Source organism: Schistocerca cancellata, chromosome 1, assembly GCF_023864275.1.
Source record: "Schistocerca cancellata isolate TAMUIC-IGC-003103 chromosome 1, iqSchCanc2.1, whole genome shotgun sequence".
In the NCBI taxonomy this organism is placed as follows: Eukaryota; Metazoa; Arthropoda; class Insecta; order Orthoptera; family Acrididae; genus Schistocerca; species Schistocerca cancellata.
The window spans coordinates 16,029,595-16,052,664 of NC_064626.1; the positions used below are offsets into that span (position 1 = coordinate 16,029,595).

Consider the following 23,070-nt stretch of genomic DNA (forward strand, 5'->3'; position numbering starts at 1 on the left):
AAAATTCTACCAATGATACGAAGACGACTATCCGCCTTCCCGACAACTGCCATTACATGCTTGTCCCACCTAATATCGCTCTGCAATGTTACGCCCCTACTAATGGAGTATTCCTGAATCCTCTGAAATAGCACTAAATGCGCCGTAAAGCTTAAATGCCGTTTGGCGACGGGCGGACCGCTATAAACAGTGTCACATATTGTCACTGAGACATGTTTCGGATTTAATCCTTAATAATCATGCAATGTAGACCTTCACGTCTGGTCAACACGGATAAATCGGCAGTAGCAGGTCATCTACTGGGACCAGTGAACCATCGAATTCGTTTCTGTGGATATTAGGATTTCATTAGCATCCCTTCATTACTGTGCTAGGGCGTACAAAGACGCGGTAGTAATTCAAAACAACTTCAGCAGAAAAGCGTAACTGAATTAGAAAAGTGCCCATCTTAATCCTAAATAAAGCAAACAGCGGCAACTCTTCCCCACTACGAGATTCGTTAAGACACATCGGCGCGACGCCGCGCTCTCCCGAAGTGACGATCGCATTCGGGAGGACGACGGTTCAATCCCGTCTCCAGCCATCCTGATTTAGGTTTTCCGTGATTTTCCTAAATCGTTTCAGGCAAATCCGGGATGGTTCCTTTGAAAGGGCACGGCCGATTTCCTTCCCAATACTTCCCTAACCCGAGCTTGTGCTCCGTCTCTAATGACCTCGTTGTCGACGGGACGTTAAACACAAACCACCACCACCACCACCGAAGTGACGAATCGACCGTTGCCAAAAACGTGGGAACATTTCGCCTTTCTAAGCTTTTTTGATACTGTAACTTTTTTCTGAGTCGTTAGTGTCTCATGTAGTCTACAGTATTGGAAGACGAAACATTATGCACGGAGATATGCCTTGAACCACTGCGTAATGCCCACAAAACAAAAATCACCAGTAACCCGGTACAATGACGCAGAGTCTTGTGATCAGAGACTTCACCTCTCCTCGCCTTGCCTGCCAGATATTCGTGATGAAAATACATTCCAACGGCAACATTCGAATTGGGAAGCTTTCAGTCAAGCACCCCCGGCACTGCAAGCGACTGTGTGCTCGCATGCTATGGACACATACTATTTCACACGACCAAGCTGTTAATTGAAAGGTAGCGTGCTCCAGAAATGTGTAGATCAAGTAGCTCAGAGTTGTCGCATCGGCATCTACGCCGGTTCATTTGGAAACTGGGCTCTAAGGACAGTCGGCTTGTACATTCGTGCTTGGGTACCGAGCAGCACCTATTAGTGCCGCGGCGGTAGACACTGTTGCGGGATAGGATAAGAGTTTGCACTGAGGTACCAATATTTACTGCTGGTTGCACCAAGTATATTAGTCAGCTTTCCGACATTACTTCGAATGGCTACAGGCAACGGTCTTAATTCATTCTTTTCCTTCGTAACGCAGTATGAAAAACCGCTAGTTCATAAAAAGGTAGTTACTCCACACATTGCAAGTTTGCCGCCTTTAGAAGTAGATGTACTCTTGAAGACGCTGTAAACTTTCACCTTACCTTGCACTGCTTCTGTTTCTGCTGCTACTGTTCCTGCCTACATTTCCAAGTCTATGCTTTACCAAATGCCTTATTCCTTGTGATGCAGAAAAGGAATAAAATTAGACAACTTGACGAACCCTGTACATACATCAGTGTCTTTATCGCAGGCAAGGTCCATAAGTTTTCTTCCGTTGTGATTCACTCGCTTATTTTCCGAGTAAACGAACGCGACCTTCTAAATTTTCCACAGTGAAGTTTCCACTTTAATTGTTGTCTTGACTGAGATCACCGTCGTATTAGCGATCGAACAATCGCTAGCAAAACCACCGACAACGAAGAGCTGCGATGTACAGCTAAGTGCAGAGAAAAGCCACTGAGATGAGAGCGGACCAACCTGGCGGTTAGCAGAAACGTCTCATTTTCGTTGTTATTGTTAGCGTAAGTACTGTCCGCAGATGTGTAGCGGGCTGCCGTGACTAGGGAGCGTACGCCGCAGCCACACAGGGCACGGGCCTGCTCCTTTGTGGCCGGCTCACTGCCGCGCACTATCCCCCTTTGACGAAGGTTAGGGCGTAGCCGTGTATTATTTTACCAACAAAACTCGCATTCGCCTCAAGTTCTGCCCCAAACCGTATAGAATTTATGTCGAATAAGTTACAAATCGTAAGCATCGGGCGACCTCTCTCCTGTTGATCGTATAGGCGCTCTATTGCGCTTCACTCACAGGTGAGGAGTTTGACCTTTCTTGCAGGGCAGTGCCGGCAGAGCGGGCTGTGGCTGTCGGCAAACGGCCCAGCGCGCTGGCCCGCGACACTACACAGCCGGGCCACACCTGGATCGAAGCGGCGCGCCGGAGTCTGTTAGGCCGACATCGACCAACCTGCGTGTCGCTTTTAGGCGGTTCCCCTCACTCGACTAGACCAGTGCGGACTGGTTTCCGCGTCAGGCGCACCCTGCGCGGAAAATATGAATACGTTCGAAGCAAAATTTACACGAGTAACAAATGATGCACAAGAATTTCCAGTCCTTATTGGCACATCATTGGGAGATCCGGCCACGAACACAAAACAGAAAACCGTCCAGCAGATTTACTTATCTCCACTATCCTCCATAAAAAGAAAAAAAAAGATCCTACATCACCAGTGACGGAAGTTAATGGCGTATACATTCATAGCGGCGACGAAATGGTTGCGCCAATATAGTGCGATCGTTATCACTGGGCGGGGCACCCAGTAAGTTCCGTAAAGCTTATAACGACTGGGAAGGGTGGGAGCCGGGTAAGGGGGTTTCCCGCCAGCTGGGTAAACAAGATGTGACTCACCGACTCTGCTTTCCTAGAAGCGAAGTGTGAGATAAATGGTCGCTTTACGATAGCCACTCTGCACCAGTGGATACTGACGCAGTGCAAAGCCGTGCCTCAACAGAAACAATGTATTGTCGAAACAGGTAGCGTAAAAATAAAAATAAAACCTAAATAACGGCGACTGGTATTGCTGTATTGGATATTGACTAGCTGTAGTCCCACACTCCAGCCAGAAGATGGGAGTTACATTCATAGAAACATGAGGAGTCGACACATGTGAAGTTCACTGTGGTGCCGATCATCTTATAGAAACTGGGCAATTTACCGTGTTTCACATAGATTTCTTAGTATACAGATATCCTACCTTCTGATTTTCTCTTTACATCAAACTAGCAGTTTCCCGCGACAGCAGTCACACGGGCATTCGACAGGTATTTTGTACACGTCTGCTCCTCCGCCTCCACCTTTTGCACCTGCCCATACGCCCCTATACCTTCCATGTGCGTCTCCCCCTCCTCCCCATCCCTTCCTCTCCCTTTTCTGACCATCCCATCCTCGCCCCTCCTTGTCCACCTCTCTCTGCTCGTACCCTAGCCCCCTCTCTGCCCCCCCTCCCTCCTTCCCTCTCTGTCCCCCCCCCCCACCTTTCCTGTCCATCTCATCCTCTCGCCTGTCTGTTGACCCTCGTCCATTCCAACATGTAAGCCCAAGACACACCTGTATTACGTGCAGGAGGCCCCTGTGCAGGGCAGCCTGTCGTTTTTGATTGTATCTGCGCTCCTAATGGACCCAGCAGGTTCCAACCCCCACAGCGATGACTCTCATGTACACTACCAAGCAGTGTCTAAATTTGGTTGAAATGGATCCAGTGGTTTAGAACGAGATGCTGTATGTACATATGTACATACGTATGTACGTACATACATACATACATTCACGTCAGCCACACTGGTTAATGGGAAGGAATAGTGTAGGTTTAGATGCTGATGGATGCGTCAGGAGACCTTGCTGAGTACTGACGTGACGCAGATGGGCAGTAGGAAAAGATATCAGCAGGAGGTTTGAGCAGTGTGAGGAAAAGTAGGAGTTTGGTGGTTTTTCACAGCTTAGGGTAGTAGCCTGCGGAGAGGATAGTCATGTAAAATGTTGCAAGGGTGACTAGAAAGGAGGCACGGCATTCTCTAAGGCGTTGATAGCTAATGCGGATGTAACCAGGGGATGTGTTGCGTTTTCTATGAAGTACTTATATATTTTATTTTTTACTTATATATTACCAAATTATAGACCTGTTACCTCATTTTTTAAAATGGGTCGTACATCTTACAATTTTAGTTTTTTCATCTTTTTGCAGTTTTCTTTTCTTTTGTTTTATATACAACATTTACTAAGAATAATACTTTTCAAAATAATAATAATTTAAGGTTTAACCATAAATAAAATTGTTGTATTTTAAGAATATAAGAAGATGATAGGATAGAAGAGAGATTTGTTAGTACCATCACCGAACGTGACTGACGGTGAATACCTGGGAATGATTTCTTGGAGCCATTGGCCGGCAGCCCCCCGCCCCCCCCCCCCCCCCACACACACACATCGTTGTTAGTAGAGAAATGGTATTGCTTATCCTGTTTATTACTAATCCTATGCATTAACTTACATCCAACTCACCTTGCCGTGTATCCAAACGCCAACTTTAGGTGACGTATAGCCTCTACCGGCACACCAGTTGTTGTGTGTACCTTGTCTAGTCTCCCCACCTTTAAAACTTTCAGCTCTGTGTTGATCGTGACATCTGTGGGGCATATTCCCAACACCACACACAGTGCATCCGCTGAGGTGGTGCCGAACGCTCCAGATAGCCTAAGTGGGACACTTCTGTGCCCTCGTCTGACCGATGCTTTGTTGTTCAGTCTATGTGCCCACGTGCTAGCTGCGAAGCTGAGTACTGATTCGAAGAGCGCACGGTGGTATGTCCGTATGACTGGTAGAGGTGATCTGTACTGTTCTGAATTTAGCCTCACCAGTTAGTGTAGTATTTCTCCTTTGTCTGGTGTTAGCCTTACATGTTAGTGGAAATTAAAAAAAATGGCTCTGAGCACTATGGGACTTAACAGCTGTGGTCATCAGTCCCCTAGAATTTAGAACTACTTAAACCTAACTAACCTAAGGACATCACACACATCCATACCCGAGGCAGGATTCGAACCTGCGACCGTAGCAGTCGCGCGGTTCCGGACTGCGCGCGTAGAACCGCGAGACCACCGCGGCCGGCTTTAGTGGAAGTTAAATTATTCATCTATGTGTACCCCAAGATAGCGCGTAACGTGTGCTCGTTTGATGCTTGTGTCCCCACTTTTACTTATATATCATTGTATGTATGTATTATACCGGGGACCTAGAAACGACGGACAGGCTTCGTCCCGACGTAGCCGTCGTTGGTTCACGGTAGGCCACAGCACTCCACCGTCACCCCACACCGAACCTAGGGTTATTGTGCGGTTCAGCTCCCAGTGGACACCCCCCACCCCCGCCAGGAACGTCTCATACCAGACGAGTGTATCCACAAGCGTTTGAGTGGTAGAATAATTACGGTGTACGCATACGTGAAAACGGTGTTTGATTTGTGCAGCTATCGCCGACAAAATGTAGCTGACGCGGAATAAGGGGAACCAGCCGGGCAGACGGAAAATTGCCTGAAAAACCATCCACAGGCTGGCCGGCATACCGGCCGGTATGCCAGACACTAATCTGCCGGGCGGATTCGTGCCGGGGGCCGACACGCCTTCCCGCTCGGGAAGCAGCGCATGAGACCGCGCGGCTAGCCTGGCGGGCTACATTCGTGTACTGTGACTGGGATTTAATTCTGTTTGTGGTATGTCGTCCAGGTACTGAAAGTTGAGAGCCCGGGGTGTGGGAGTGGTATTTGTGCTTTCGGAAATGGTAGGCAAGAAGGGGTAATCAAAGTGGTATCGTCGGGAATGGAGATGATGTCCGGAAGAGAGGATGCAAAGTGGACAGCTTTGTTCAGGTTGTCAGGTAAAGGACGGTTATTGTGTTATCGGTTTGAAACCCGTCAAGTAACGGGCGTAGTGTTCGTGGATCTCACAGCAGCGTGTGATACTGTCCATCATCGGTTACTCCATGCAAAACTACACAAAACGATCAACAACGCCCACCTCGTTAGACTACTCAGCAGCCTCCTCCAAAACCGCAGGTTTTTTTGTTGAATTTAAAGGACAACGCTGTCGCTGGAGAGCGCAGAAATATGGTCTACCTCAGGGAAGCGTCTTGGCTCCACTTCTTTTCAACATTTATACCAACGACCAGCGATTGATCCCAGGCACAAGGAGATTCTTATATGCAGATGACCTAGCCCTTGCTACGTAGAGCTCAAGCTTTGAAAGAGTGGAAAGAAACCTGACATCAGCACTTAGAACACTGTCAAGCTACTACAATCGGAACCAACTCAGACGAAACCCTTCGAAGAGACAAGTGTGTGCCTTTTATTTAAGGAACGGGGAAGTTAATCGTGAGCTACATATTGCACGGTCAGGCATCCAACTGCAGCATCATCACGCACCTAAGTACTTGGGAGTCACTCTCGATAGAACTCTGACATTCAAAACTCACTGCAAGAACACTAAAATGAAAATCTCCGCTCGAAACAACCTAATTCTCAAACTAGCGAGGACACAGTGGGGATCACATCCACAAACTATTCGCTGTTCTGCAATGGCACTGTGCTTTTCTGCTGTCGAATATGCTTCTCCAGTCTGGTACAGGTCATCTCATGCCAGACAAGTAGACATTGCTCTCAACGAAACCTGCAGGTTGATCACAGATTTCTTAAGCTGATAAGCTCTCCTGCCTGGCTGGAGTAGCGCCACCACGGGTACGCAGAACAGTGGCTGCCAAGAAGGAGAGACTGAAAGTGGAACAGGACAGTGCCCATCCACTGCACGGACATAATCCGCCACAGCAACGGCTGAGATCGCGAAAGAGCTTCCTGAGAACATCCGAGAAGCTCACCATTTCACCAGAGAAGGCAAGGCTGGAGTTATGGAAGAAGTCGACGCCTCACCTGCAGACGCCAGAAGCTGAAGAACTACCACCTGGACACAACGAGAGCTGGCTGGTGTAGAAATCTTTAAACAGATTACGATCAGGAGTTGGACGATCCAGAGACAACGTGAAGAGATGGGGCTTCATAACAGAAGATACGTCCTGTGACTGTGGACAAGAACAAACCACAAGCCACGTGCTCCAGGGCCTTTTGTGCCCTACATCCTGCACGGAGATTGATCTCCTGCAAGCCACTCCAAGCGCCTTGGAGGTTGCAAAGTACTGGGCACATGTAATATAAATACAATTTGTGTATATATATATGTACATATTTATTGACGTGTATGACTACTGTAAATTTGTATGTTTATGATTCGAGAATAATAATAATTGTGGAGGAGCGGGTAGTAGGGATGGTACGACTGCGACTGAGCCGGTGGAATGTCTTGCAATACTTGGGAAAGTTGATGGAAAGTGTAGCTTTCAGTCTGGTGCAAGTATGGCAGCAGCCCCGGCATTTTTTAGCGGTGAGTAAATTTGTGATGTGTGTGTGCCTGTATTTGCCGGTGCCGTGTGAGGAAAGGCGGGGTGTAAGCGACAGGATTCTCGGAGTAGTAGGCCTCGATAGCTGCCTCCCGCATTCGCCGGAACTGGCGGCGGGAAGAGTTCCACCTGAGCGGCGGCGACGGCGGGCGCTAGGTAGGCGGTAGGCGGCGGCGTGTCTGGCGCGCGTGGCGCCACGTATCGACTGGCGGGTGAATCAGCGGCGGCCAGCCAGCTGTGGGGCAGGCAGGCAGGCAGGCAGGCAGGCGGGCCGCCGCTGAGGCTCAGTGCCGCCGCGTCTGGTAGCGCACGCGGCCGACGACGACGACGGCGACGCCGCGAATCGATGCCAGTGGGCCGCTGCCATGTTCTGCCCCAGCCGCCTCGGGTCGCCGCGACGCTACCAGCGCGTCCACGACGACGCCGACAGCGACGTCGCCACCAGGTACGGCGCCGCAGGCGGAGCACGTGGACACACTTTGTCAGCCGTTTGGCACTAGGCGTTTCGAGTTCACACCCTCGTCGTCAGGCGCCTTTCATTTTACGTGCACCGCGTGGCCGTTTTTGTTTTCGAGCCACTCGACTTGGCACAGTGTCGTTTTTTAAGTGAATGAAAATGTTTGCTGTAACAGTCACCACGTGCACGAAATTTAAAAGCTCCTAATGGTGCAGATGAGTGCATACCTTCCGAACTTGCAGAGCTAACACCAGTTATCACAGCCTTTACATACGTCGAACAATCATCTTAGACTGGCGGTAATATATCACACGTGCTTATTTTTTATACTGATTTTGCGTTCGTTTTGCTTTGAGTGTTAAAAGGAGGGCAAATCGTTGTGCAAAGCAAAATGCTTTGAAACTAAAGAAACGAAACCTCCCGACGCTTATCTTCACTCGTTACTATTTATATTCGCCACAGAAAGGATACAGAACTTGCTTTGATTATTCAGGGAGTGTGTGTTTTTTTCTTCATACTTATCGCTAGCAGACAGAATGAACTATATTACAAAAAAAAATTGTTAGAGGTTTTACTAAATTTGAAGCCAGTACACATAAGTCCAGAGCAAAGCTTTCCTGAGACCTTAAACGAGATTTCAAATCGACGAATTGAGTGTAGTAGCCGGTCGAGGTGGCCGAGCGGTTCTAGGCGCTACAGTCTGGAACCGCGCGACCGCTACGGTCGCAGGTTCGAATCCTGCCTCGGGCATGGATATGTGTGATGTCCTTAGGTTAGGTAGGTTTAAGTAGTTCTAAGTTCTAGGGGACTTATGATCATAGATGTTAAGTCCCATAGTGCTCAGAGCCATTTTTTTAGAGTAAATGCATCGTTACGTTCCTCTTTCAATATAGAAATTACGGGCGTTAACAATGTGAAATGAGGGCGATTGTTTCTGCAGTGTGTTCGTGTGTGCAGTAATTGACCGGAATACCTAGACGTCCTGCCGATTTCGTATTCTTAATTTCGTATTCTTAATGTCGTATTCAATTAAAATCCGACTTGTGCATTCTAACCGAAGTATCTATCAGCGATCTTTTTTGCGTACGCTCTCGCACGTGTTGGCTTTAGATACTGCGAGCAGCAGTGCACGCAGAGGAGTTTACAAACAATCCCTCCGCCAGTATACACTCGGGTCACGCAATATCGAACAGCAGAGAAGCCCAATCCGAGTGCCGTAAGCCCCCGTGTCAACAGCGTCTCCCGCTATTTGGAGCATTGAGCGACGGTTCCGTGGTGCGTTCTGGCGGAAATGGCGGTCACCATCTGTCATGTGTTTCTCCTGTGGCGAACCGTGTCAAGTACCCCTCGCTGCGCGTACAGGCATTTGAGTCATGTCATATTGTTGGCTATCATTTGTTATTGCTTTAACTGCTGAAGTTGTGTGTGTGTGTGTGTGTGTGTGTGTGTGTGTGTGTGCGCGCTGCAGTGGTGCGCTAGCAGGTACTTTGCTGCCGGCGTGGGAGCTTAGCGGCCCGCGGCCGGACAGGTCAGTGCTGTAAGAGCGCAAACTCTATAGGAGAGCCATTGGACGAGGACTCGAGCGTACATTAGATGGGCGAACGCTCCTGACACTCGCAACAAATAGTTCAGATGAATCTCTCAAAACCTGAAGTAGATTCGGCGGTGGCATCTCTTATTCCTTCTCCCGGTCATTAGCACGTAGAGCGAGGGAGAAATGACTGCTTGAATTCATCTATGCGCGCTGTAATTAGTCTTCTGTCCTGGCGGTCCTTACGGCAGCGACGTGTAGATTCCCAGATGACTCACGTAACAGTGGTTCTTGAGTCTTTGGAAGTAAGCGTTTATCTTCAAGCGCCTCCTAACTAGATTTTCGACATGTCTGGGGCGCACTCTTGTGATTTAAACGAATCATTTAATTATCTACGTTTAACGTTCCTTTTAGTCTATTTCGTATCGCACGCACGCACGTGTGCCCGCACACTGGAACATTATTCTAGGATTGATCGCACGAATATTTTGTAAACAATCTCCTTTGGAGATTGATACCATTTTCGCAGTATTCTACCAATTAACCTGCTCTACATATGGTCGAGCATACGTGACCACTACAAACTTTTGTATATTGTCGGGTAACTATCGAATTTAAATGTTTCAGTAAACAATTTTATGGAGAGTAATGTACTTTATGATTCCACTTAGTCATTTAAAGAGTTCATGGGTTTTTGTTAGCTAAGCGTAAAATCAGCTCCAGAAATCGTCGAGCCCTGAGCACGAAGAGAATATACTCCTTAGGTATAATTAATATTATCAATTGAGAGTACTTTTTTGATATTCGACCCATTCTTGAAAGACGCGGCGTATCCTATAATTACATTAACTTGTGGAGGCATCACTGAACGTACTGTTCAGGTGTTATCGTAAAACATTTCACAGAATCAATTTTTTTTTTTTACTATCGAGTTGAGCCTCTATGGACTTCGTGGTAACAATCAATATCATTGTAGTGTCTAGGTCTTGTTCTTGTTCCAACTTTCACTTCCCTGCCAGCTTCTTCTCACCCCACCAAGAAGTGCCTGTCTATGCTCTTCGGATAACGGCCGTCTCCGTCTTTTAGACGGTGATATCATTTTAAAACCTTGGTAGTTGTTCACCAATCTTCTAAATTTGTTCCTGTCAGGATTCTCTCTCTCTGAGATACCAATCTGCTTACAAACTTTTACAGAAACAACATTAATTCAGAAAAAACAGTACTACAGGAAAGTGTAAAATACTTTAAAAACATTTTAGTAGCTCTGTAATCGCTGGTAACGTAAGACTGGGAGTTAAAAGTACTGCGTATTAGTCTATAGTGTGCGTGTTTCGCAAACGGTATATTTTTCTAGCAGTATCAGAGCGGACTTTATTTTCTTGTGAAGTTTCAGTAAAATTCAGTCCTTTACCTCTAATATCCACTTTTTCGTAAATATTCTAGATGACATTTTTTTTCTTCATGGAAAACTGTTTTGCTCATTTTACATGAAATGTCGTGTTAGCATCGAGGAAAAAATCCTAAACAGTTGGGTTTTTGAAGGAAACCCAACAGTGGGCAGCGTGAAAAAGCGTGTTGCCAACGAGCCATATTCCTCGATGAACCCGTTGCGACATGTTTTCGTGTTGTGACAGGGTACTGACATAAAACTGCAACTCCGCAATGCACGAACGTGTACTTCTCGTTTACCGTTTGGTCCGCTGGTTGGTGCATCAGTTGGCAAAGCAATAGAAATCCGGCCGCATAAGCTGACTTGGATTCACGCTCAAAAAATTCAACATTTCAGTGAATTACTGCATTAGACTTACACATTGACGAATCGATTATACTTACGTGGTCATCAAGAGACGCGGCATTCCGCTGTTTAATGAGTTTTCAATGAAGATCCGCCTTCCAAGATGAAAAGGAACGTCAAATAACGAAGGACCAACATGCGACCACGGTACCTCGAGGTACGAAACTGTGACAGACCATCGCTTTGAGGGACACTGCTTACCTCAAGTTTCTGCGTCTTGGACTTTGAAAGAGTCCGAAGTTGAAGAAAAGTTCTTATAAAGCAGCAGGATAACGCACTAGCTCACACAGCCGCATCAACTCACGCAGGATAGGTGAGTGTTCTGTGCACAAGACTGTTCTGGGAAGACTTCTTGTTCCCAAATACAAAGTAAAAGATTCGGGGGACAGCGCTTTCCTTCAAGTAAAGAAGTACACCATTGTGTTGGTGCCAAGCAGAGTGTAGTGAGCAGTGGCGGAGTCGTACAGGATGTCAAAACAAGGAAGTAACGCCAGTCAAGGTTAGGGTTGGCTCACCGAGGAGGAGGAGGGAATTAGAAGTGAGAGGCCGCCTGGCTGGCTGTAGGCAGCGAGCACCCACAGGAAACGAGCTTTTGACGATTCGCCGATAACATAGCAGAGTTCGTCGAAAGTGAACAGGATTAGAGTTGAATCGTTTCTGGAGGGGAAAGTGTACCACCAGAGGCCTGTAATGTCCACATAAACAAAAAGAAAGGTAAGGCAATGGTATAAGTGCAGCAGGTTGACATGTTGGGTGGCTGCATGTGGAAGTTGTACAAGATACACTTGAAGAGCTGAACGAATTTTGCTCTGAGCAGTGCAATTGATGGCAGCAAGAAAGATGTAATAGCAAGAGTTACGCAAGGGGAAATTCTTTCTGTGAAATGTCCATGGAAAAGCTATGTTTCGCACGCAGTTCCCTGTGGGTGCGAAACAAGGACAGTATGAAAGACGGAAATTAAACTACTAGAAGCCTTTTAAATGTCGTACTGGAGAATGTTGAAAAACCGATGGATCGTTCGAGAAAGGACGTCCTGCAACGATCCCACGATCGAAAAAAACCATGCCTAATGAAAAAACGTAACTCATCGAAGAGAGTGGGCGCAGACGACGACACGAGTCGTTGCCGGAAACTGTATTTGAATTGATGGTGGAAGAGAAGAATCACTGGAGCAGGCGTAGATGTGACGCGAGCACGCGAGACAAATGGTGGATGACGTGAGCCGCCGTACTTAAGCTGAGATGAAGACGGTGGCGGTCAAGCAGCGGGAAAGGATGGGAGAGACGCATCCGACGAGACGTGGTGGAGATGGCCGAAACATCATTCTGATGGCTCGTGTGCCGTAAGAGTTTCGCAGGTGGTTCCAACAAATAGAATAAAATTATTCGTGGGGAACGATCCGAAAAGATTGTACCCTGACGTTGAATAAGTTCACCGATTAATTCCGCTAAGCAATTTCGGGATAGTCACGATCGCTACACTATTTGCGTGCGAAATACAAGGAAAAATTGCTCCGAAGATTCACTACTAGAACAGGTATTGACTCGCGAGGAAGTATTATTCACTGATTCGAATCCAATGATTATTTCCCTGTAGCTGTTTGTCTGCATTCAGAAAGCTTTCGAGACTCGACTGCTGGACTGGAAAACTTATGCCGGCAATCTTCACCAAGACAAAGTAGCATAACTCTTCAGTGATGGGGATCTAAAACTGCGCCAGAACAAACGACTTTTATTGGCTTCGGTGAGACCCCGCCAAGTACAGGTGGCTGACAATCACCTGCTGCGAGCCGGTGGCTCGCCGCTGTGATACCGGCGCTCTCCGTACCCGTCAGGTGTACATTCATTAAATAGCACCACTCTGCTACAAAAACTGGAAACTGACTAAACAGAATCCCAAGCCCTCGAATGGGAATGCACTGTGTAGTTTGATTAGACGCTCTGTATTGAGTAAATATCTATGTAGATAGCAAAGGATCATTAACCAGCGACTTCTGAGATGTTAAACAGTAACACACTCAGTCCGACACAGGAGGCAACAGAACTTTCCTCCTGGACACGCATCAGCTGCCAGCAGGCTACCAGATTTCGCAAGCGGCAAGGAGATCCACAAGACAGTTAACATTCAGGCTTTTCCACCCACCTCCTGTAGGAACAGAAATGCAGACATTTTCATCGACAATTTGCTGCTCCTACTAGCGGTACGCTCTGGAAAGCTGCACTTCCTGCCACGACTTTCCTAAACTTTGTTTACAACAGGTGCCATTCTGGCAGAGCCACTACGCCATCAGCAGTCACGGTAGGCTCCGGCTGCGGACAACTTTTGACAGGTCAGGGAAAGACCGATCGAACGTCTCCAGGTTGGTTAAAGTCACCTTCTGCCGGTGTCTGAAAATGAGTCTGGTGTCACGAACAGCCAAGAGGAAGCCAACACGGTGAGGCTAGAAATACCGTTACGGAATGACATAAGACGTTCGCTACGAAATCTGAGTCGCGTAGAATTTACCGTGCAGGCGCTCCACAAGGCAGCGCGAAGCGGTGAAAATGTTGCTGCAGTGCACTTCATTTCTATGTAGCCACGAAACTCGAGTTGTCCGGCCGCGCGGGATTATCCGAGCGGTGTAGGGCGCTGCAGTCATGGACTGTGTGGCTGGTCCCGGCGGAGGTTTGAGTCCTCCCTCGGGCATGGGTGTGTGTGTGTGTGTGTGTGTGTGTGTGTGTGTGTGTGTGTGTTTGTGTTTGTGTTTGTTTGTCCTTAGGAAAATTTAGGTTAAGTAGTGTGTAAGCTTAGGGACTGATGACCTTAGCAGTCAAGTCCCATAACATTTCACAAACTTTTTTTTTTTTTTTTTCCGGGATGTCCCTATGGATACGGACATTGTGCCCCTATATATATATCACGTGTAGGGAAGTTACGCACAGTATACTACAGCTAAAATAAACGCGTGCCAGAATGCGGGAACACTGGTGCGCGCAGACGGTGACGTGCGAGCCGTCCCCTCGGCTGGCTGCTGCGCGCCGGCACAGTCGGGGCAGCCGGTTTCACTCTCGCGCGCAGAGTTCCGGCGCGATTCGCGCCGCTGGCTGCTTTCCGCGGAAACGGCTCTGCATCACCACCGTGACAAACCGGATCCCACTCCACTCCAGCCCACTATCACGGCCTCCCCGCCGGCAGGTGAAAACTGCGACGGGCGCTGCTCGCTCAGCACCAGCTGCGCCCGTGTGACACCTCCACTCCCGCGAGGCTAAAACCGTCGGCACGCGGATCGTGCGTTCCAACGTAGACGTTGCGCGTGCCGAGTTCGTGACAACATAACGTAGAAGCAGCACGTTGCTCAGTCTTTTTGAACGTGCCCAGCAATATCTGGTACGTCAGATATTCTGAACGTAGACCCATGAGATGGAAGAACGCCGCCTCTCTACAGTACACAGATGGAAGACGCCATATCAGCTTTCACTTGAAACCCATATTTGGTGGATATTATATACACATGGAGGTAATATCGCGTACGCAAGGTATAAAACGACAGTGCGTTGGCGGAGCAGTGATTTGTACTCGGGTGATTCATGTGAAAAGGTTTCTGACGTGGTTATGGTCTCACGGCGGGGATCAACACACTTTAGACGTGGAACGGTAGTTGGAGCTACACACACGGGACATTGTTTCTAAAATCGCTGGGGAAATTAATATTTCGGGATACACAGTGTCAAGAGCGTCCCGAGAATACCAGATTTCTGGCGTTACCTCTGACCACAGACAACGCAGTGGCCGACGGTTGTCACTTAACGACTGAGACTGGCGGCGATTGCGTAGAGCTATCAGTGCTAAAAGACAAGAAACACTGCTTGAAATAACCAGAGAAATCAATGTGGAACGTGCGACGAACGTATCCGTTCGGTCACTGCCGTGACATTTGGCGTTAAGGGGGGGTATGGCAGCAGACGACCGACGCGGGTGCCTTTGTTAACAGCACCTCGCCACCTGAAGTGAAGTGCCCCTCCTGGGCCCGTGACCGTATCAGTTAGATCCTAGGCGAGTGGAAAACCTTGGTCTGATCAGATGACTTCCTATTTCAGGAGGTAAGAGCTGACGGTAGGATTTGAGTGTAGCGCAGACCCCACGAAACCATGGACTCAAGTTGTCAACAAGGTACTGTGCAAGCTGGTGGTGATTCCATAGTGGTGTGGGCTGTGTTTACATGGAATGGACTGGGTGCTCTACTACAACTGAACCGACCGTAGGCTGGAAATGGTTGTGTTCGGCTACTTGGAGACCATTTGCAGCCATTCACTGACTTCATGATCCCAAACAACGGTGTCATGTCACCAGCGCACAGTTGTTCGCGATTGGTTTGAAGAACGTTCTGGAACGAACGATTTGGCCGTGCAGATCGCCTGACACGAATCCCGTACAACATTTATGGGGCGTTATCGAGACGTCATTTCGTACACAAACTCCTGCACTGACAACACTGCCGCAGTTGTGGACGGCTCAGTATTTGTTCAGGGTACGTCGAACGACTTGGTGAGTCCATGCCTCATCGAGACGCTGCAATATGCCGAAATAAACGGCACCCGAGGTGATATTAGGGGGTGCGCAGTGACTTCTCACCTCAGTGTATACATGCTGTTTCTAAAAAAAAATCCAGAAAAATTGATCATCTCTCGAAAACCTGTCTTTAATTGTACGCTATTTTGTAATAAAATAAACGCGAAACAACATATTGTTAGTTAAAAACTTACTGTATCTTGCGTATTATGAAAGCATGCCGTTTCGAGTCAGTGGCGCATTGAGGATCCCTCTTCGTACAATCTGCTATAATTAAAGGTCAGTTAATAACATCTCTACTATTAAAGCGCACAGAGGATGTTAATATGCAATGTATGTTCGTATATCATTTATGGCCGGAGTAGCATAATCAGTAGAGACGCGCGTTAGAAATGTAAACATGGGTTGCTGATTCGTAGACCGACTGGATCCAAATATTTTTACTAACTTTCGCGTTTTCCAGTATGTTTTGATGCTTTCTGGTTACTTTAATAAAAGAATATTCTATAATATTCGATATTATGCAAATAAAAGTGCCCTTTTTGTCAGAAGTGAATTTGTTTGATTGTCTTTATCTGCAAGACAGCTTGTACTACTTCCAGTAAAATGTTCTGCACTTTCTTGTTTCAGGGTTTGTATTTCACATGACGTAAAGTTGAGTTGAGTTGTTTCAGGGAAGAGACCAAACAGCGAGGTGTCATCGGTCTCATCGGATTTGGGAAGGATTGGAAAGGAAGACGGCCGTGCCCTTTCAAAGGAACGATCCGGGCATTTGCCTGAAACGATTTAGGGAAATCACGGAAAACCTAAATTAGGATGGCCGGATGCGGGATTGAACCGTCGTCCTCCCGAATGCATGACGTAAACATTCTGCTACTGAATATAAATAGTGGTCAAGTAAGAATCACCTAAGGGCGTTACTAAAACGTGAGAATGATGAAATAATGTTTATCTTATGATTCAAATGGCTCTGAGCACTATGGGACTTAACTTCTGAGGTCATCAGTCCCCTAGAACTTAGAACTACTTAAAGCTAACTAACCTAAGGCCACCACACACATCCGTGCCCGAGGCAGGATTCGAACCCGCGACCGTAGCGGTCGCGCGGTTCCAGACTGAAGCGCCTAGAATCGCTCGGCCACACTACGGCCGGCTTGTGAATAGTCTTCACACGTGATGGATTGCCAAAATCTTTCATGTGATTTCGAACACCTACCACGTCACCATGCGAGCCTCGCCATGATTATTTAGAGCTGATATATTAAACAGTGCATTTTTCAATTAATACGGCAGACTTTCGGGAATGGAGCTTAACAAAAGCTTAAGTAACGTTTATTTAACACATTATTACTCTACATTCGTCCCTAGTCGGTAATAACTGTTGTTCGTGCGAGATTTGCGGTGGATCTTCTGGAGGTTAGATGAGACAGCCCTGATCTCAGAGGACTCCCCGACAAATTAACTCACTTAGCTTTCCGGTGTTGAGGGACTGTCGGCCCCGTCGCCAACGTGCCTGGCAGGGCGGACGCAGTGTCGTCCCGCGGGCAGCACATTCAGAGCGGGCAGAGGCCCGCCGTTTGCGGAAGAGCGGCTCGTGTCGGTGTGGCTTCATTTACGCCGCTGCTTATTGGCTTGGCGTGGAATGGAACTGCGGTTCAGCGACAAGTCAATGGCTTCCCGAGTCCACGCTACCCACCACTGTGGTGCGACGTCAGTTGTGGACTAGCGGCTTGCGTTTCAGGAAAAACAGCTCCACTGCCTAATTGCAAAGATATTCCAATACCTAGAGGCTCTTCCACTTTTGATTTGCCAGGAGCACCGTACAGCTGTTGCTCATCATGTGTCTCACATACAGGTTTCTGCGCAGTATCGTATTGTTGCGTAGTGAGAGATTTTTCACATTGTAGTTCCGCCCAGAAGAGGCAGGTCTTGGGACTTGTTGTGGAAACGGCTCCTTAAAGTTGTTTAGTGAGGCCTGCTGTAACAGACGCAGCCGTATTGACACTGATGTTTGTCACAGTTCTGTTTCAATTGATCACACCTACAGTTCAAAACCATTATTTCTTTTAGTGACATCCGTGATAATTTTAGTTTTAGTGCCCGACGGATAGAAATTAAAGTTTCAAACAAAACATCCTGTACACATTCACTGCTCCTTGCACTTGGTGTTTATAGAAGTGTTGTTGAATTTTTTGCTCATTTCCACGAAGTGTTGCGTGTTTGTCGTAACAAATATTACATAAAAATTACTGTTAGTTGTAAAGACGACTTTTTTTAAGTATGTTACCGCTTACCTGCCCGACTGGAGCTAAAAGTTCCCTCCACTTCCTCGAGTCATAAAACAGCGTTGAGTTGAACTCTTGCGCTGATCTCCTGTCGGAAAGCCTTTGTACCTCTGCTGTAGCAGAGGAAACTCTGTGGCTGCGATAGTTGAATGTCTCTACCCACGTAGCATAGTAAACGATACTGTCGTACCCATGCAGGTATAATAGGGGGAGTTGTCATAACGTCACAAACTTGAAGTTGACCTTTGCCACGTTAGTAGAGCCAAACATTAGCATCTGGTGGAAGTGTTTTGATGAAAAAAATATCAGATTGCATCATTTACAGGTGTACAAATCGTTCTGATTATAGTCTGAAGTGTGAAGCATCACTTTTCATTCGTAAGTGGAGTCGTGAAAGCGAATTTTTTTATACTAATGACTTTTCGTTGCCCTGTTCACTTTTAATGTACCTGTTTCATTTCTGTCATCTGACTTTAGATATCCTGTCATTACAACTCGTAAGAGCGCTCTGATTGAAGGCTGTGCATATAAAAATGTGTTCTCAGCATTTTCGGAGTAGACAGAACGTCAGCTTCGTCATCCCGTTTTAAGAAAAATGTTGGATTATGAAAGCAGCCTTTTCATATTACATTCTTCTTGATTATTCGAAACGTATAGCAAAAACAAAGTTACAATAACGAAGCGATATGCGTCATTATTAGGTCAAGTTGGCACAAGAGCAGAAAATCATTTGAAAATGCCTCCGTGTTGCTATATTACCCACAGAAGCCCTGTAACATTTACTATTTAAAACAGCACTTGCCTGCACAAGACAGAAATTAAGAGCAAGAGCAGGCTGGCCAAACAGGCTACGCGGAAACCGCTTCTGGAGATGGGCATCTCTGAACCTGACCTGCGTTCTGACTTAGGCCGTAGGGTTTTTCGGCTTTGTGAGATGGAATGGTATAACAGTACACAGAACAAACAGCGTGTCATTAAGGAGACTACGAATGTGTGGAAGACTTTCATGCGGGCCTCTCGCAGGGAATCAGTTGTCCCCTACCGACTCCGCATTGGCCACGGTTTGGCGACCCACGATTACCTCCTGCGCCGTGAATACCCGCCTGAGTGTCGGTGCAGCGCACGATCGACAGTGGCCCATATTCTGGTGATGCCCAGCGACGGAATCTTGGGTTAGCGGACTTGTTGCCGCTAATTTTATCTGACAACGCTTCATCGGCTGATTCAGTTTTACCTTTTATTTGTGAGGGTGGGCTGTATCATTTGATCTAAGTTTTAGCGCATGTCCTTTCGCCCTCTGTGTGTCCCGCAGCTCGTGGTCTCGCGGTCGCGTTCTCGCTTCCCGAGCACGGGGTGCCGGGTTAGATTCCCGGCGGGGTCACGGATTTTCACCTGCCTCGAGATGACTGGGTGTTTGTGTTATCCTCATCATTTCATCATCATTCCTGAAAGTGGCGAGTTTGGACTGAGCAAAGGTTGGGAATTTGAACGGGCGCTGATAACCGCGCAGTTGATCGCCCCACAAGCCAAACACCGTCATTGTCCTCCCTAGTGCTTCTGGGTGGAGGTTTTAATGTGTTGGAGAGTGGCTGGCTTCTCCTTTTTTTATTCGCATGGTCAGCCAGCCATGGTAATCTGCTTTGTTTTAATCTCTTCATCCCGTTTATTACGTTTGTGTGGTTTTCTTCTCCCATTTTGTCCATTTACATGTTTGTTGCCCTTCCTCGTTTTAATTTTTCCTTTTATTCCGTTTTGAGTTGTCAGTCTCTCTTATTTTATTCTCACAGTTGTGGCATTGTTTTATTCGGAACAAGGGACTGATGACCTCGTAGTTCGGTCCCTTTCCCCCTCTTTTAATCAAACCAACCAATCTACTCAACTGGATATGGCCGGACGTCTCTGGGCCGAAATGTCGTGGAAGATGGTCGACGGGATGCGGGATGCGGCTGCACGTCTGTAGAAGATGCGATTATATGCCGATGGCACAGTCCCAGTTGCGTTTTGTACACAAAAGACAAAACTATATGTATTGCTGTGAACTACTCCGTTTTTAGTTCCTTTCGTAATATTCTCCTGAAATATTAAATCCGTTGGTACAGTTTTTTTATAGTTTGCGGGTGGGAAGCTAATGTTGTTTGTGACGTGCCTGAGTCCACCGAACATATTGTCAGACAGCTGAATTGATGTTTATACGTCTGTACGCTGTATTAATATGTGTCATAAAGGCAACCAACCGCTCAGTTCATGTGATTTTTGGAACATTTTGTTTCTTGTTTGTTTGCTATCGAACATTTTGGTCGTGGGATTTCTGCGGTGCAGTTAACCATCAGCTGTTGGAAGTTTTGAACTAAGATATATTCGAAATGGAAATGCAAGTCGATGATGATGTCAAGTTAAAAACAACAGGCTAAAGGTGCGTTCATGTACCGGGTGATCAAAAAGCCAGTATAAATTTGAAAACTTAATAAAGCACGGAATAATGTAGATAGAGAGGTAGAAATTGACACACCCGCTTGGAATGACATGGAGTTTTATTAGAACAAAAAAAAGTTCACAAAATGTCCGACAGATGGCGCTGGACAGCAAAGCGTCAGTGACTGCGCATGACAATCGTGTATAAAAGGAGCTGTAATGAAAGAATCAGATGCGCCAGCAGTTGCAGCATGTTGACGTTACTGAAAAGGCGCTTTTAGTGAAGCTGTATTATCAGAATGGGAAATGTGCTAGTTCAGAGTTACGATCCTGTTGGAAGGGGATTCTAACGGGTAAAGGTCCGTTGACAAATGCAGCTGTGGCGAGAATGATTTCAAAGTTCGAAGCCACGGGTTGTTTAGACGATAGATGCCGAAGTGGCTGACCGAGCACAAGGCGTAATGCTGCTGAGACAGTTCAGGAAGAAATGGAGACTAGCGGGTTCGTGTATACGCGGGAAAGTCAGGGCTCGTGCAGTCGCACGTCGCATCGGCATTCCATACGCTACTGTTTGGTTGGCACTTGGGCGTACCCTCCGATGCTATCCGTACAAAATGCATCGGCATCATGAGCTGTTACCTGGCGATTTGGTGAAGCGGAGGGGATTTGCGGTGTGTTTTAAAGATGGCGGAAGATGACGATTGGTTGAGTAACGTGTTGTGGACTGCCGAAGCTCATTTGACGCTCCGAGGGTCTGTCAACGCCCACAAGTGCAGAATTTGTGCTACCGAAAATCCTAGAACTGTCGTGGAAACTCCATTGCACGACGAGAAAGTCACGGTATGGGTTCCAGGGTCTGTCAACGCCCAGAAGTGCAGAATTTGTGCTACCGAAAATCCTAGAACTGTCGTGGAAACTCCATTGCACGATGAGAAAGTCACGGTATGGGTTGGATATACCACATCTACCGTTATCGGGCCTTTTTTCTTCGAGGAAATGCGTGATTCTGGTTTTGTAACTGCTAACGTGACGGGTGAGAGGTACGCCGATATGTTGCAGAATCGCATCATCCCCAGCCTGGCTGATAAACACCTGCTGGAACGTACGATGGATGGCGTTCCACCCCTTATTGCTAGACGCGTGAAAGATCTCTTGCGCGCGTCGTTTGGTGATGATCGTGTGCTCAGCCGCCACTTTCGTCATGCTTGGCCTCCCAGGTCTCCAGACCTCAGTCCGTGCGATTATTGGCTTTGGGGTTACCTGAAGTCGCAAGTGTATCGTGATCGACCGACATCTCTAGGGATGCTGAAAGACAACATCCGAAGCCAATGCCTCACCATAACTCCACAGCTATTGTTGAGGAATGATGGTGGACATACTGAGCATTTTCTGTAAAGAACATCTTTGCTTTGTCTTACTTTGTTATGCTAATTATTGCTATTGTGGTCAAATGAAGCGCCATCTGTCGGACATTTTTTGAACTTTTGCATCTTTTGGGTTCTAATAAAACCCCATGTCATTGGAAGCATGGGTATCAGTTTGTACCTCTCTATCTACATTATTCCGTGATTTATTCAGTTTTCAAATTTATACTGACTTTTTGATTGCGCGGTACTTAAGGTAAGAATATGGCAGTTATTTCCGAAAATTTGCATATCGTTTGTATTGTCAAATGTGGCGTTAGTACATCAACGGTAGACTTCACCTAAAAGTGTTAAAGACTCATCGTGTAGCTGATTGTTGTGATGTACGCAGCGTATTTAATTTGTCAATCATTTTTTACAGTTGGCGCTGCTTTTATTAGATTTGTGCGTGTCACTAAATATGTCTCCCTTTGATAAATGGGATTTCATAACCCCCTTTGTGGCCGGTGTGGCCAATCCAGCGCACAGTTGGATACTGCCTCCTTTCGATCTGCTACTAAGTGTCTTTTAAGGAAAGACGTGTTGAGTTATAATAGACTGTGGCAGTACAGAATAACGGGCGAAAATGTTCCGCTATAAGGAGGCCGTTGCGGCTAAAAATAGCGTCCGGGGCAGGTGTGCGCGGCGTGAGCTACGCAGTGCATTGCAGGTGGTTGGCCGGCCGGCCGGCTGGCTGGCTGCTGGAGTGGATTCCTCGAGGCGGCCGCCTGCCCGGCTCCGCGGCCGAGGGTTTCCCCCGGCCGTGTTGGCCGTGGCGCTTTTTTAAATGATACATGAGCGACCAGCCCGCGGACTCGTGACGCACGAAGGCGAAAATCGATGTCTCGCTCGCTCCCCGAGGGAAATGACACGAAGGTGCGTGGCGCGCGGTCTAGGGCTGTTAGCCCGCGCGCCGGAGAGCCCCGTTTACGGAAGTCTTGCAGGCCGGAAATAACACGGAGCAGGTCTGAACAGGTGGTCCGCTACTTAGCGGTAGAGAGCGCGCTAGCTGAGACGCGAAGAGCACACTGAAATCGGCCGGGCGTCGTGGGAGCAGCGTCATAGCGTGCGGCGGAAGTGATGGAGCGCGAGCGCGAAAAGTTTGTAAGTTGTGATGAGCGGTCGGGATTGTGTGCACGAGCCGAGCAAGAACTGTGGAAAACGAAGCCATTCTAATCGTCGATATTGACCCAGAGA

At 47.4% G+C, this 23,070-nt stretch overlaps 1 protein-coding gene across 3 annotated transcripts in view; it reads left to right on the top strand.

Moving 5' to 3' along the window:
• Positions 1-23,070, top strand: part of LOC126164408 (phosphofurin acidic cluster sorting protein 2) — a 704,396-nt gene that overhangs the window by 442,582 nt on the left and 238,744 nt on the right. Inside the window, exon 1 of one of the 3 annotated variants that reach the window (XM_049920239.1) lies at positions 7,750-7,887. The exons of the other annotated variants lie outside the window; for them this stretch is intronic. Within the exon in view, the coding sequence (XP_049776196.1) occupies positions 7,808-7,887 (80 nt within the window). The 5' untranslated portion in view covers positions 7,750-7,807. Of the gene's footprint in view, positions 1-7,749; positions 7,888-23,070 lie in introns of those variants that run through there. 3 annotated transcript variants of the gene reach the window in all.